Here is a 16,885-nt window from a genome sequence, read left to right on the forward strand (position 1 = left end):
ATGTGGATTTTTATTTACAATTGTATGTACTTTGTTTTTGGACTGAATTTCCTCCATTTAAAGACTGTTCTTGGGAGAGATTTTTCTCCAGCTGAAGGTAACCTGGACACTGGGAGCCAAAAGTTGGAGGTATTAAAGGGACTCTTCTTACTTATGTCACTGTGTTGCCTTTGTGCCATGCCCCGGGTCATCACATCATCGCAATGACTTTACATCACTAGATTGTGAAAATTAAGCAACGTGACTGGCCCTGAATGATGATGCAAACTCTTTTTTTCCTGGAATATCACAGGTTGGTCAGTATCATTAAAAGATCAAAATAAATTTGAGGATTCATCACATGATATTCTTCTCCAGTAAGAAATCTATGTTATATCAGAGATAGTATAAGATAGTTACTGGATTAACTCAATCCTGATACATCTAGAAAGGCAGGCGGAAAACCCAAAGGCAGTATTGTGACTATAGTTAGCACTGCCTTACAAGTCCATTTTTATTCTGATAAGCTTTTAAAAATTCAATGTGCTTGTAAGCAACAACATTCCTTAAAAATTAAATGTGCAACTGAATTATAAAAACAAAAAACAGAATCAGAAAAATGTTAGTTACATGGGAGCAGAAAAAAATTATTATAAGAAGAGCTATAGCAATTAAAAACCTCTGCAATTTAAATGAAAATGAGAAAAGCAATCCTTGCCTGAGGGAAATCATTGATCTCCAGTTCTTCCTCATATCTCTTAAAAGATTCATTTTGTCCCTCCTGCTTGTCCTCCTCTTGTTTTTCGATAGGCACATAATTGAGCTTGGCATTGATCTTCTCAGCGAGTTGCTCCGCAATTGTTTTTGCAGAAACCGTGGGAGCCTGAATTGTGCCACCCCTCAGGATAGCGTTTGTAGCTTGCTGCATCACATCCTGAAATAAGGTATTTTAAAAAAAACTAATTTCAGAAACATATCGTTTGCAATTTAATATATCAAGATTTTTGTAAAAATGTACAGTATAAAAGAATAGAACAAAATAAGAAATGAAAAGCTTGTCAAATAAGCAAAACTGGACATATACTACCTAAGGGGATGGTAATATGACTGCTTCCAGAAATAAAGGCCTTCACAATGTTTCAGTCTCTTAATTATTCAAAAATCACTGTGATTTTAAAGTATGATACTTCAGTCGCCGATCTGTCAATGCTGGCAGATGGGAATAGGAAGCAGATTGCTGCTTCGTATTGCAACCCACATGCTGTCTAGTACACAGAAGGAAGATGTAAAGAGCAGGCAAAATTGGAAAAGTCAATTGTTTCCCTTCTTTTATTGTAATCACAATGACAGTTTCAAATCAGAAATCTGATTTCAGAACTTTTTTATATAACATTTTTAGCAACAATTGCCAACTCTTGTTTCTATTCCAATTATCTAATTTCCCAGTCTCCAAATAGATACGAAAACAGAGATAAAACAAAAGATTTATTATAAATAAATTACCAGTTGTACAAACAAAAAAGGGCTTGCAATATCTTAGAGACCAACCAATTTATTCTGGCATAAATGATATCTACTTCATTAAAATAAATGCCTTTACAAGAGTCTTTGTTGTTTTTGCTATCCCGCTAGAAATTAACTAGAGGGCTGCAGATAATTACAGCATTCAAATTGGCATTTTTTTCAGGCAACAAAAAACAAGCATAGCATAGGACACATAACAAATCTGGTGTGGGGCCACCAGAAATGTACAATCTATGAAACATGATCACACATGCTCTGAGCTGGGAAGAATCAACTGGGGGAACACAGCTTTTGTTTGCTTTACATTGCCAACTAAACAGCTCCAATGAAAGGCCCAAACTCAACCTCACTAGGACCAGAACGAAAAATTAAAACTTTTCTTCCAAATAACTACCAGCAACTTTGGGGGGAGCAGAAAATGGTTTGTTGCAAACAGCCATCTACAAAAAATGTTCATGCAGAAATAATGTTCATTTTTTTTTATATCAGAATACTTTCCCTTCCAAAAACTTTTAATGCCAATCAAATAATGTTTATTAGATCTTTTTATGTCTTTGCAAAGCACTAAAATATTTATTAAACTATTCATATAAATTTCTTGTTACTGATAAAATCATATTTTGAATTTACAGATTAGATCATTAGCACTTCAAACATTGGCAATACATAATAAAATTTCAGTTATCTGCACCCCCCATATACAAGTTTTTGAATATTTTCTAGGTTTAGTGTACTATAGCTTCTATACTGCTACCAACCCTTTGCTATTATACCAAATACATTACACAGATGTTATTCAAAATATTTTGAATTATTTGTGATAATTTTGTGTATCATGTACAGAGTTAAGAGAAATTTATAATTTATAATGGACTGATTCATATTTTTCTGAATACAAATTCAAATTGGGTTTCTAATTCAACTGCAACATTTTTTTCTTAAATGAAATAAATAAAGGTGTTTCATCCCTCTTTCCTGCTAATGTCTATGTCTACAGAGCTGTCTGGATAGTGAAGATTGTACTATATAAACTTAGCAAACATAAAGCATTCAACATAAAGACTATAAAAATTGATTTGTAGAAGAGGATGACCTTAAACTGAAAAGACACCAATACTTGTGCCTCGGCTCCAAGATTCTTCTGTGCATTGATTCTCAATGCCAATCTCTTAGCAATTTCTAATTTCTCTGCATTTCCTGCTGTAGGGGCAGGAACATTAGATGAACCACCAGAGGTTGCCATGTCCTTCACTCTTTTCTTTGAATTGAACATGCTTTCAATCTGCTCGTCAATCTAATAAAAAAGAAAAGGGAAAGTTCATATTTTTAGGGTAAACATAGTAAATGATTAGAAGCAATATGCTAATGGTTTAGATACCTAAGCAATTGATTTCTTTTTCAAGTACTAACCTGAAAAATCATCCAAAATAAAAATTGCTCGAAAATATTCAAAGTAAAAAAGTAGAAAAAATTATGGTTGACTTTTTTGGCAAGATCAAATATTTCACAAATTGTGAAAGTGATAGACAGCTATTGATGAATGAAAAATAATACAGTATTTGACTACAATTTAAAAGAAATTGGGCTCACAAATTCACTCCAATATAAGGTCAGCCAGAGGACAGGAAAACAAAAGTGTCATGTCAGCACATTTTATATCTGAAATGTCTAACTAAAAGAAATGTATGAAATACTTACATCAACTGCTGTATCTTCATCATCTGAATCCTGCAAGCCAAGTGCCGCTTTTTGTAACTTCTTCCGCTCATTTGCCAAAGCTTCTTCTGTTTCATCAAACTTGAATCCTTTACCAGAGAAGCCGCTACTTTTTTTAATCGATTTCCCCTCCTATAAATGCATATTCAAAAGTCAGCCACCAAATATAAAAATGTTCTAAATGTTTACTGGCAAAAGTTTTAACATAAATCAGATTCTTTAAGAGTTGAATACTGAAGTATTGATGAGATTCTCTGCCAATGTTTTGCACTGCATTCCAGAGAATCTTCCATAGAAACAAGGATATTTGCCTTGCAGTATTTGCAAGCTGTAAGAAATGAACTGAGAGGGTTGGTTGGTGATTGGAGGTTTCCTGGGAACGATTGATTAATGATTGCTGGAAACTTGATTAGTTCACTTCCTCTGTTTGTTATGTCTGGTTTGGATCAGTTGCCGTTGTGACAGATTCCTAACAACCTCCCAACTGGGATACATCTAAGAAAAAACTGATCAGTACCTCTGTATTAATTTCCTGAAGACCAACTATTAAATAGATAAAGAAATGTGAGAATTTAGTATCTACCACAAAACTAAAACAGTATATTTAAAACTGGAATTTTAAGAGATCAGTTAAGTTATGTTCAAAAATTTAACCATCACTCAAAGAACAACATGTATTAGTTGAACAAATTCATCCTCTCCATTACTCTTCAAATCTGTATTGAAGGACTAGAGAATCTTCTCAAGACCAGACCAGGAAAACTTAACTTAAAGGGAGTGTTGGGGAAAATGAGAAGTCAGCTGTTAATACTAAATGTAGTTCATGATGTACAATGATTTATCAGTTACCAGAGGAGCTACCATTTTTTGGTGCTCCCACATGAAGACTATTTATTTATTTATTTGATTGATTGATTGAATTTATATTGCTGCCTATTCGCCCATGGCAAATTTAACTTCCTAGAAATTAAAAAAAATGCATCACCCAAAGTTCTAGCACAATCCATTCTAATACAATGTGTAGAAGAGGCCTTCTATGATCAGAATACACTGTTTACACAAGAGTTTCTTCAATTAGTCTGAAAAGGTACAAACTGCACTCCTAAGGCACCCAACTATTCTGTTTAAGAACTATTATTTACATACATAAACAGGATTTAAGTAAGCAATCTGAATATGACAACTATAAAATGGGTAACTCACAGCTTTCTGCTGATCTTTGAAATCAATCCAAAGTTTCTCTAGCTCAGGAGGAACTGCGGTACCTGACAACTCCAAAGCTTTAATTATATCACCAGCATACCGTGCTTGATCTTCAGTTATGAAAGTATAGGCATAACCCTGTAATAAAATATTAAGCATAAACATAATATAACTGAAAGTACATTGACGTTAAGTTATTTTTCTTTTTGTGAAGTTTCCACTATGCTGGGATGTTATCTTTCTTTATTTTCAAAGAAATATATCCATATCAACATATATAGTTACTGTATGTCTGATCAATTTAAATACATGTATACCCACACGTTGTATTGAAACTTTTAAACAAGATCAAAACTAATACAATTACCAGTAATACAAAAGAAAAAAGAAAAAAAATCAAAGAAAAAGAAAAAAGATCCAGGAGAGAAAAAAGTTGAAGAAAATTTCAAAAGAAAAAAAAGATATAAAGTGGCTTCCAATACTCTTCTAAGCAGTTATAAGCAGAAATATATTTGAATTTCTCTTTCTAAAATTACATCATATTACTTTTCTTTGTATAATCTACACTGCTCAAAAAAATAAAGGGAACACAAAAATAAGACATCCTAGATCTGAATGAATGACATATTCTTATTAAATACTTTGTTCATTACATAGTTGAATGTACTGACAACAAAATCACACAAAAATTATCAATGGAAATCAAATTTAGCAACCCATGGAGGTCTGGATTTGGAGTTACACTCAAAATTAAAGTGGAAAAAAACACTGCAGGCTGATCCAACTTTGATGTAATGTCCTTAAAACAAGTCAAAATGAGGCTCAGTAGTGTGTGTGGCCTCCACATGCCTATATGACCTCCCTACAATGCCTGGGCATGCTCCTGATGAGGTGGCAGATGGGATCTCCTCCCACACCTGGACTAAAAGCATCCCCCAACTCCTGGACAGTCTGTGGTGCAACGTGGATGGAGCAAGACATGATGTCCCAGATGTCTTCATGTCCCAGAATCCTCAATTGGATTCATGTCTGGGGAACGGGCAGGCCAGTCCATAGCATCAATGCCTTCGTCTTGCAGGAACTGCTAACACACTCCAGCCACATGAGGTCTAGCATTGCCTTGCATTAGGAGGAACCCAGGGCCAACCGCACCAGCATATGGTCTCACAAGGGGTCTGAGGATCTCATCTCGGTACCGAATGGCAGTCAGGCTACCTCTGGCAAGCACATGGAGGGCTGTGCGGCCCCCTAAAGAAATGCCACCCCACACCATTACTGACCCACTGCCAAACTGGTCATGCTGGAGGATGTTGCAGGCAGCAAATGTTCTCTACGGTGTCTCCAGACCCTGTCACGTCTGTCACATGTGCTCAGTGTGAACCTGCTTTCATCTGTGAAGAGCACAGGGCACCAGATTGGCGAATTTGCCAATCTTGGTGTTCTCTGGCAAATGCCAAATGTCCTGCACGGTGTTGGGCTGGAAGCACAACCCCCACCTGTGGACATCGGGCCCTCATACCACCCTCATGGAGTCTGTTTCTGACTGTTTGAGCAGCCACATGCACATTTGTGGCCCGCTGGAAGTCATTTGGCAGGGCTCTGGCAGGGCTCCTCCTGTCCTTCCTTGCACAAAGGTGGAGGTAGCGATCCTGATACTGGGCTGTTGCCCTCCTACGGCCTCCTCCACGTCTCCTGATATACTGGCCTGTCTCCTGGTAGCGCCTCCATGCTCTGGACACTACACTGACAGACACAGCAAACCTTCTTGCCATAGCTCGCATTGATGTGCCATCCTGGATGAGCTGCACTACCTGAGCCACTTGTGTGGGTTGTAGACTCCGTCTCATGCTACCACTAGAGTGACAGCACCTCCAGCATTCAAAAGTGACCAAACCATCAACCAGAAAGCACAGGAACTGAGAAGTGGTCTGTGGTCACCACCTGCAGAACCACTCCTTTATTGGGGATGTCTTGCTAACTGCCTATGCTTTCCACCTGTTGTCTATTCCATTTGCACAACAGCATGTGAAATTGATTGTCAATCAGTATTGCTACCTAAGTGGACAGTTTGATTTCACAGAAGTGTGATTGACTTGGAGTTACATTGTGTTGTTTAAGTGTTCCCTTTATTTTTTTGAGCAGTGTATATTGCTTATTAGAAGTATATTTTTTCATTTTTATGCAAAATGTTCCTAGAAGAATAAGTTATATTTTCAGTTTTACACAGCCAGTGAGATCAACTACATTTTAAGCATTAGTTTCTGAACTATTAAGCAACATTCCAGAAATGATTAAATATGTTTAGCTTTAAACAATAGGATATAATATATTTCTAATCTTACTTTTATTTTATTTTTTAAGCTTTATTTTAAAATAAACCTGAAATCAATGCAAAAATACAGAGCATGATCCAGAATACATATCCTGTAAATGAAAAAGTGAAACATATCTTCAGTTGCTCAAATGTGCAATGAGGAAAAATATAATTTTGTTAACATTTTTTCCTCCTGCAGTCTGTATAATCCAGAACTGAGTTTTGGTTCAATGGGACATTTCCAAACAAGGTTTCACAGAATGGAATCCTTCAAGCGATTTGCTCAGAATCTTTGCATGTGCACATATCTATATGCAAACTATCAGACATTATAATTCTACAGTCCAGTCCTATTAAGCACATGGTCAACAGTTTTCGATTTGGTTTCAATCACAAAATTGCTATTTAGTTGAAAATGAAAGATACAAATTACTTGAGTCAATACAATTAGGCCAAGGACTGAAGAATATTACATCAAGGATTACACCATCTGAGAGCTTCAGGATATTCACCACTGCTCTGTTTAATTGGAAATGAGCACATTTTTTATTGTTAGTAAAACAATTTTAGATCAAGTGGTTGCTCAGAAAGTATATAAATCAACAAAGCAATAACCCTTCCAAATGAGCCTTTATCTTTTAAGTCATCAGTGGAAAAAATATTTACATACTTTGTTGCCTGCACGCCCAGTTCTGCCTGCCCTGTGCACATAATCCTCATAATGATTAGGACAACTGTAGTTGATTACAAGCATAAGATGCTTTACATCAAGACCTCGAGCTGCTACTGATGTAGCCACAAGCAGTTTGCATACTCCACTCTTAAAATCATTGATTATGCTGTCTCTGTCATATTGGTCAATACCTGCAGAAGAAAACACATGCAAAGGATGCTGATGAACATATAAGGTTCAGTTATTTTGTCAAATAATTAAAAGACGAGGAATGCCCACTACCTCCATGAAGTGAAAGACAGGGGTAAGAAGCTCTCATCAAATCTTTCAGTAATCCATCAGCATGTTCCTGTTTATCCACAAATATAATGACAGCTCCTTTTTCCTGATAATGTCCTAGTAGCTCAAGCAATTTCAAGAACTTGCTCTCTTCCTCTATGACAACCTGAAAGACCGGAATAGTTGGTGAAAGAAGCAGTACAGTTATCCCCAATGGAACATCTGGAGATATCAGTATGGTCTATAATAGCAATATACCTGATTCAAACATCATAGCAAATGTTCAGTGGAAACTTACTTTAATTTTACAATAAAAACATTTTTTATAGATAATCTATAACTGCAACTAGCAAAGAGCAAGATTTGACTTCATTTTTCTTCTCTTTGGGGGAAAGAAGACTGCCTAGGTACAAAGTGAGTACTACAAAGTTATACCATTATTTTGGGGGCATGTCAAAGACCTGTTCCAACCCATACAAATATTAGTTTACTCATTAAATGATTTTTAGGGCTGCCATTTCATTCATGGAACTCCAGGCAGTTCACATTATGTCAAAATTGTACAATATCTAGATTAACCTTAACTCAACTTAAAACTGTAACTGCATAATATACTAAAACAAGGACACAGAAATTACTGAAGTCTACAATAATTTGATTGTTTAACCAGCCTTACCCAACACCCTGGCCAAATGTATTAGCCCATGCTGAATATGTATTTTGGCCATCCACAACATATTTGAAATAATTTCTGAAATTATCTCCAATTTCTAAGGCAATTTACTATGTAAACTTCACTATGGGCTACTAGTTTTAAAAAAGTAAGCCTTAAACTGTATTTCATATAACCAAAAATGTAAATTCTGGCTTCTGACTAATAAAAATAACTAAGGATAATATTTAGAAAAATAGCCTTGAGTTCAACTTTTTCTTTGATAATGCCACAGTTTTCTTTGAGTCTGATACTTTGTGATAGCGAAGTGCCAGTTCCAATCTGAATATGTTCCTTTATAGTAGCATATGGATTCCTTTGACAACTATACTGTATGAACTTTTAAGCATAACAGATCATTGGATAAACTTTACAGTAAAAATTGCATAAAAGTGCTATCACTCTGCAGCACAGGACAACAAATGTTATCACTAGTGCTTTGATAAACTGCCTCATTGAAGAATCACAAAATAACAAGTATTACTCTCTGTTATACAATTAATACATTTCAGAAGCCAATGCCTGCAAAATATTTACAAGTAAAGCTATCTTGGATATATAACTTTGTTCTAAAGCTATCCTTTGAAGGCTGTCATTAAGACAGGGAATACAAAGGTTACATTTCTACATCTTACCACTTTCTGTTCAACATCTGAACAGACAACACTCCGGCCACCAACTTGGACCTCAATTGGTTTGCTGAGAATACGGCGAGCTAAAGCCTCCATGGCTCTAGGGAAAGTAGCAGAAAACATCACGGTCTGGCGATCAAGTCTCACATTGTCTACAATGCGCATAACCTATTGTGAACAAAAGTGGGTTAATGGTGAATTTCCCAAATCAGCTACATACTGCTTTCCTGTGGAAAGAAATTCTTCTACAATATTCAGTGTTCACACCAGTAGTAAGCAATTATTTACTACTAAGATATTTATAGGTGGTTAATATGTAAACTCCATTCTTTTTTCCGACTTTGTATAATCTTGTACCTAATTTAATGAATTGGTTAACAGACAGCAATGTAGTATAAGTAGGTATCAGGCAATACTTTGGACTCTTCCATGCCCATTTTGGTACTTATATTAGAGATTAAACATTTACTAGACAAAAATAACTTTCTACTGATCAATAGCTATGCCATCAAAGAGCAGAACATGAAATATACTATGTAAACCTTTGTTAGGAAATCTGTAAAAACTAGTCATTCCTATGGTTACCTGAGGCTCAAAGCCCATGTCAAACATTCTATCTGCTTCATCAAGGACAACATATGTCACTCTCCGAAGATTTGTCACCCGACCTATGGAAAGGAGAGAAAACAACAAAAGGAAACAAAAATAAATCTAAAAGCTATTTTTCTTCGTAAAATATTTAAATAAAATGGTACTTATTCTGACTAGAATTTAAACAAAGATTTAATCATTTATTTATTTTAGAAAAACAATTCACTAAGTGCCTTATCTCTTGTACTGGCAAATGTTTTGGCAATTGTGTACTGATGCACAAGGCCCATTATTTTGTCAATTACTTCTCTTGTATATCAGTACAGGGCCAGAAGAACCTGCAAAATTCAGAAAACAGCCCTCACCAAAACACATCATAAAACTAAGACTAAGGTGAAGCAACGAGCCACATCAGCCATTATCTGTGAGCGCCACCTACAAAAAAACATATTAGAGATTACAGCGCATGTGTGGAAAGCAAAATTCAAGTGATAACTGAAGAAACCTTACAAAATCTTAGTGTCACTATTGGAAATACTTATGATTCAACATTTAATTACACTGAAATCCAGGAAAGCTTTATCTCCAATTTTCTAAACAGAAAGTCTCATACTGGTTCACAGAACCTATTCATAGAAACTACCATCATATTGACATAAACAGAACTGCGCAATATTTTCTCATATACAAATATAGCTCAAAATTAGTGAACTCAATATTAAGAATAGCTATCCCACACACAGTGACAAATAGACCCACGCAAAAGACTTCTTTGCCTTGTGTAATGATCTAGACCAAAAAGATTTTAAAAAATTTAAACTAAAGATTTCCAAAGGTGCTGGTATAAAGTATACCTAAATCCCACTTAATTGTTTGAGAATCAGCAATTCTATACTAAATCTTGTATCCAAAAGCACAATGTGCATACATCAGTGATTCTCCATCACTAGTTAATGTACTTTGCATTCCCTCCCTGTTGGTTTATATGGCAAAGAAGAGAGAATATACATACATATTTAACATACATATATGCTTTTCTTTTAGAACTTAATTCTATGATTCTTTTTAAACAGTAGAAAGCAGTTTGAGGATTTGACCTGAGAAGCCATGAACCCTTAAACTGAAAGAATTACAGATTTCTACTGTGGGTTTCTATTGCTCTAATATTTGATGGAGCTAGAGAGTACAGAAAACCTTCTTGACTACTTTTGCATATAGTGACAGTTTATAGTAACTTCAAGAATATATCTAGCCCAAGAAAGCAGTCATTTCTAGCACAAACAAGAAGTTACAATCCACAACAGCCTGCTTTCTATTACTTTATACCAGGGGTGTCAAACTCGCAACGACACATTGTCGTCACATGACATATCGCAACTTTTCCCCCCCATAATTAATCTGGGGGTGGGCGAGGCTAGCGCGTGACGCATCTGTCCCGTGAGCTGCGAGTTTGACACCCCTGCTTTATACAAACTGCTACTCCCATTTCAATAAAATCAAAGTGAATATATTAAAAACAAGTAAAAAATCTGCAGAGATGCCCTAGCCACGTCACTTCTATTTCACTTTGTGAATATATACAGGAGGTCCGAGTTTCACCTCAGCTACTGATGCTTATTGGTTGGAAGCTGGATTGAGTTAGACCTTACTGCAGCATCTTCAAGCAAATGGATAGCAATTTTTAAAAATCTGAAGGAGGAAATGCTATTTTAATGTGGTGTAAAATAAGTAATTCAAAGTAAACACAAGATTTCTATTTATTTTTCCTTTACTTCTAAACACATTATGTAGTATATTATTTCTAATAAACCAAAAAAAGAACTTTGCAACACTTTTCAAAAAAATAATAGGCTCTTATTGTACAAGTGTACATTATTTTGGAACAACATTGCTGTACCTACCTTTGATGACTTAGTCTTTGGAAGCTCAGTTCTATAACTCTTGAAGGAACTTTTTCCACAGAAGTCAAATGTCAACAGTTTAGTAAGAGTTTTTACAGTAAAATACATAAACAAACAATCAAATATTATGTGATAAGCACATAATGTTACAGTAAAATGTACTTTAAAGCTGCAATATCTCTGTTTAGGTTATTCGTTATCAAACCATTTTGAGGAAAAAAGCCATTTTTTAAAAAAACTCAAACTGTAATGTTTTGTTCCCAGATTTAGAGATGAAAACTTCTTTATACAAAAGGTGAGCAATCGGTGTTAATAACCAATAGATAGGGAACGTGATTTCAATATAAATGATAAGTGTCAAACAGCCTTTTTAGAAAGTCAATTCTGAAATTGAGCTATAATCCCAAAATGAGTATGTTTATTTTAAGAAATGCTTCAAAGGTTTCCATTCGTCAAATACTTTTGAAATTTCTAATGAAAAATATTGAACAGAGTCATTTTTAAGACCATTCTGTACATTAGGATATCACAGCTTCAACATATCTATGAATTTCATTATTGAAGGGGAGGGAAACAATGTGTCAGAATTTCTTTACAAATAAAAAGTATTTTCTTACCATTATTAGCTGCTAACATATCAATCATACGACCAGGTGTGCAAACTATTATTTCCGCACCCCTTTTCAGTTCAGCAATCTGAATATAAAATACGTAGAAGAAACTATTTTAAAGTATAACATTTATAACAATACTTAAATTATCAATATTAATATATGGTTTAAAATATGAATCCTTCTGTTCTCAATTATTAAATTGATACATAATGTCAGAAAAATATAGAGCTAGCACACAGAGAGGGGATTAGGGGCTCACATCCATCAGGCCCCTTTACCAAAACCCACATTTTAGACAATATCCATCTATTATCCCACCCTCTTCCTAAACACAGGGAAAAATGAATTGACTCTGAAAAAATGTATAAAAGTAGCTAGAGAGGAAAGAATGAATTTTCTACTTTCTGTGCACTGCCATCACATTGTTTCAAATGGGTTGTTTTTAAAATATAATTGTTGTGTTATATGTAGACCTATATCCAACATTACTTTGTTACCAGAAAAATTAGCTACTAAGTATTAACCTAGACTGAGAAAACCTCACTAATCAGGTTTTATAGCACCTGTCAGACAACTAATTCAAGTCCACTTTGCTCTTTAGAACAGTGGTCCCCAACCTTTTTGTACCAGGGACGTTTCAAGCACAAACACTTTTTCAAGGACCGGGGGAGAGAGAATCGAGTTTGGTGGTTTGCTTGCAGACGTTTCATTACCTGACTAGTCGGGTAATAAAACATCTGCCAGCAAACCACCAAGTTCAGGGAGCGCCTCGGCCCTGCCTCCCTCAGCCCCATCCCTCAGGTGTCTGCCTCGTTTCTCTCTCAGTCGCTCTCTCGCTGCTCCACCAGCCCAGGAAGAAACTGCTTCAAAGAAGCCGGGGGGGGGTGGCTTTTCCTGTCGCCGCAGCACCTCCGAAGCGCCCGTTTACCCCCACCCCCACCCGCCCGCGCGTGGTTCAATCTACAGTGCTCCGTTCTGCCTGCCTTCTTCGTTTCGGAGAAGCTTCGGCTGATAAAAAGAGGCGAATAGTTATTATTCTCACCAGAAACGAAGAAGGCAGGCAGGCAGGCAGAACGGAGCACTGTGGATTGAACCGCGCGGCAGGCGGGTGGGGGTGAACGGGCGCTTCGGAGGTGCTGCGGCGACAGGAAAAGTCACCCCCCCGGCTTCTTTGAAGCAGTTTCTTCCTGGGCTGGTGGAGCAGCGAGAGAGCGACTGAGAGAGGAACGAGGCGGGAGGAAACCGAAGCCGCTGAGCCAGAGAGCAGGACAGGCTTTGGTTGCTTCCTCCCTCCCTTCTCTCATTTGTGTCCTTGATCCCCGATCCCAGCAGCATTCACCGAAGGCGAAGAAAGCCGCCATTTTTTTTATTTGCGGCCCGGTACAGAGTGCTCCACGGACCGGGACCGGTCCACGCCCCGGTGGTTGAGGACCCCTGCTTTAGAATATTGTAAAGTTGTACATATTCTTTCTCTATGGAAAGTTGGCTAAAACAAATCTAGGTTTTCCAGTCCTTGTGAATGTACAAAGTACATTTAGATTCAGTTTGAAAATTGTACTTTGAAACACATTTACACCTGTCTACAAAGCAACTAGGTCTTCCTCCAGAATCAATTAAAAAGTGCAGAGAAGCCCAATATTTGTAATATTTGTAACACTGAAGTATCTTTTTTGAATCAGATTAAAAATAATCTGGCACAAAGTTTATTTTTGTTTCTAGAAAAATATTTTTCTGTTAAAACACTATCTAGACCTTCCTATATTTTTTTACCATCAGAAACAGCCTGAGGAATATGGTAGATGCAACAGAGGAAATCAGGAAAATTCACTGCAGAAGTTACTAATCCAGTACTTTTAAATACAAAAAAACTTAATAATTAAGTTATGAAGGAACTGCCAAAGCTGACTGCAAAAAATAGTTGTTTATCACATAGGGAGAAATACTGTACAATCCTATTACAACTCTTCAGCATTACAGATTCAATCTAGGGAAGATGCTTCAGTATGTCTGCATCACCTTATTTTCCTAGGTTCAGGTGGCTACCTTTCTGTTCATCCTGGGAAAAGGTATGGCTGTTTAAAATAGGTGCTGCACTGGTAATGCATGCTCCAAAGCACTTTTTGGAAACTGAATCCAAAGTTCTGACAATCCTAGATCCTATCAATGTGATATATGTTTGATAACATACCTGTTCACTTATTCCTGTGCCTCCATATACACACACGACTCTAACCCCAAGAGTCTTTGAGAATTTCTTACATTCCTTTGTAATCTGTAGAGCTAGTTCTCGAGTAGGTGTCATAATGACAGCTGGAAAAAAAAACAGAAATTTTAATCCAAATGTTCTCATCATGTGCACACCAGAAGTTTCAATAAAACGGAGACTCCCCTCAAAGATTTTCATATATTATGTAGTGACAAGAAAAAAATATCTTGTTTTGTTATATTTTACAGAACTTTCTACTAAAGCAAGACCATCACCAATATCTTTCAGCATGAAGCTTTTTCCAGCATGAAATTAAAAATATGGTTATTTTCAACTGATTAGTTTATGCTCTGCATTGTTTCAAAAGCTGTTTTATTACTGTATTTTATTTCCTTTTAGGAACATTTTAGGAACCTGTGCATAATAATTCTGTTTCTCTACATGAGTGATTGGATTAACAACATCATCCATACCTATTGGACCTTCGCCTTCTTCTAATGATCTCTGATCCATGATGTGTCTGAACATGGGCAGCAGAAATGCAATAGTCTTTCCACTTCCTGTTTTAGCAATGCCGATTAAATCACGTCCACTCATAACTGCAGGTATAGCTTGGGCCTGGATAGGGGTGGGCTTTTCATAGCCATGTCTTAAAAAGGAAATAAAAAGATACTTTATGGACATGAACATTATCATATATAGTTCTACAAAAGTACTGATTTTCAGTTTTAATTTCACATAATGTATTTTAGAAAATATAGCTATAGTGAAGAAATTATAAATACGGGAACTATTACATATTCTGATACTTTTAGATGATGTTAAACTGTAATTCACAGTAACTGCACCCAAGTCTAGGAGATCCCGATGAGTATACTTCAGCAACACCTGAAGGATTTCTGATTTCTGGCATGTGGGTTTGTACAACAGAAACTGCCTTATATTTGACTGGAGCTAATTGCTGTTTACATTTTGGCAATATATAAAGCACTACATCTCCCGTTTTTGCTGTACGCTGCAAATCTCTTCACAATTTTTCCTAATGCTAAAATATATAAACTATCTATTTCCTTATTGCCTACTTACTTTTTCAGGGAATTCAGGATTTTCATAGAAATACCACACTGTACCCAGGTTTTGATTGGCTTGGGACATCCTTTACCCTTGACTGTAATTCCTTCCATTTCCAATCTGTATGCATTTACCTCTGCAACATACAACCTGAATTAATATATGAATCACTCATTTGTTGACATTTATTAATATGTCTTCCATATGAAGAATGATATTAATGTTTGATCACTTTTTTACAAGATGGCATATTCAGGTATCTTTATAAGCAATATAAAACAAAGTTTTAAGTATAACTGGTGAAAATCATGAAATCAGCATCGTTATCTACAACTACTATGTATCTTCTTTTGTAATACAAAATAATTATCAGCTTTTTAGCTAGAAAGCCTATTAGCCTGGTTAAGACCACAGTAAACCATATCTGATTAGATTGATTCTGGATAAGTAGATACACTCTTATTATGGCTTGCACAAGCAATGCCTAAAAAAGTCCTGGCTTTGCATTTCACATGACTGCAATTACCCCTGGAACCTTTCAAACTCTGAGACTAGGCAAATCCATAGAATAATAATTCTCTCTCCATACTGTATTTTTTAACATGAAAGAAAACTGAAGATTTTTATTAGGGCAGCATGCACTTAGGCAGGACAGAAAGCACCTACTTTGGGCTCTTCAATAAGGAAGTTGTGGGCAAGGATCTCAAGCTGATTCTTATGGGAAAAGGAGCTAAAGGCTACAAATCATATGAACAGATGGCTCATGGTACACAAGAAAGAAGCCTGTTGGTGGAATGGCTATTCTGAATCCAAACTAATGACTTCATAAAACAGTCTGGCTGTTTTTCAATAGAAGTGATTTGTTTTCCTGTTAGCTTTGAAAAAGAATCAAATACTATGCAGATCCATGAATCTCTGCTTCCTGGGTAGGAGAAAATTTATTTTTCTCATTTTTTTTAACCCTGTTGGAATTTCATCAGGTGCTTCTTATTCTCCCAATAATCTTTCCAGATATAAAAGCAGGAATTTGTAGTTGTGGTGTAGAAAGTAAAATGCATTTATTATTAGACCAATGTTTCTCAACCTTAGCAACTCTAAGATATGTAAATTTCAACTCCCAGAATTCCCAGCCGGCATGCTATCTGATTGAGGAACTTTGGGATTTAAACACCACGTACTTCAGAGTTGCCACAGAAAAACTGTATTACAACATAAGAAAAAGACAAGATAATCCAGAAAAGACAGCAGCTGATAGGAGCTTTGAGGATTCTCTGCAGCCTCCTATACTATTGAAGGAGCTTTCAGCCTCAAAAATTAAAGAGGTACCAGAGTAGTGGAATAAAGAAACTGCCACTTCATTTAATTTAAAACCATTAAATCAACAATTAAATCAGTGAAAACTTGGTCGGATGAGGCAAAGCTGAAACTCCAGGCCTGCCTTGATTGCACTGATTGGAATGTTTTTGAAGA

General features: G+C 36.1%; 1 protein-coding gene and 1 long non-coding RNA gene across 3 annotated transcripts in view; one reads left to right on the forward strand and one right to left on the reverse strand.

Annotated features, from left to right (window-relative positions):
• DDX46 (DEAD-box helicase 46) overlaps positions 1-16,885 on the reverse strand; it is a 42,154-nt gene that overhangs the window by 13,788 nt on the left and 11,481 nt on the right. For both annotated transcript variants that reach the window (XM_026687158.2, XM_087955293.1), the window contains 12 exons: positions 15,431-15,551; positions 14,818-14,993; positions 14,327-14,448; positions 12,142-12,220; positions 9,618-9,700; positions 9,036-9,200; positions 7,692-7,854; positions 7,407-7,600; positions 4,423-4,560; positions 3,202-3,351; positions 2,597-2,797; positions 698-913 (listed from right to left, as the gene is read on the reverse strand). In XM_026687158.2, the coding sequence (XP_026542943.1) occupies positions 698-913; positions 2,597-2,797; positions 3,202-3,351; positions 4,423-4,560; positions 7,407-7,600; positions 7,692-7,854; positions 9,036-9,200; positions 9,618-9,700; positions 12,142-12,220; positions 14,327-14,448; positions 14,818-14,993; positions 15,431-15,551 (1,808 nt within the window). The remainder of the gene's footprint in view (positions 1-697; positions 914-2,596; positions 2,798-3,201; positions 3,352-4,422; positions 4,561-7,406; positions 7,601-7,691; positions 7,855-9,035; positions 9,201-9,617; positions 9,701-12,141; positions 12,221-14,326; positions 14,449-14,817; positions 14,994-15,430; positions 15,552-16,885) is intronic.
• Positions 794-15,477, forward strand: LOC148132101 (uncharacterized). Its single transcript, XR_015747587.1, has 2 exons — positions 794-923; positions 14,744-15,477. It is a non-coding gene; the product is annotated as an uncharacterized LOC148132101 (long non-coding RNA).

This window comes from Notechis scutatus, chromosome 2 (assembly GCF_049901735.1).
Source record: "Notechis scutatus isolate UNSWTSFEM ecotype Mainland chromosome 2, rNotScu1.2, whole genome shotgun sequence".
NCBI lineage: Eukaryota > Metazoa > Chordata > Lepidosauria > Squamata > Elapidae > Notechis > Notechis scutatus.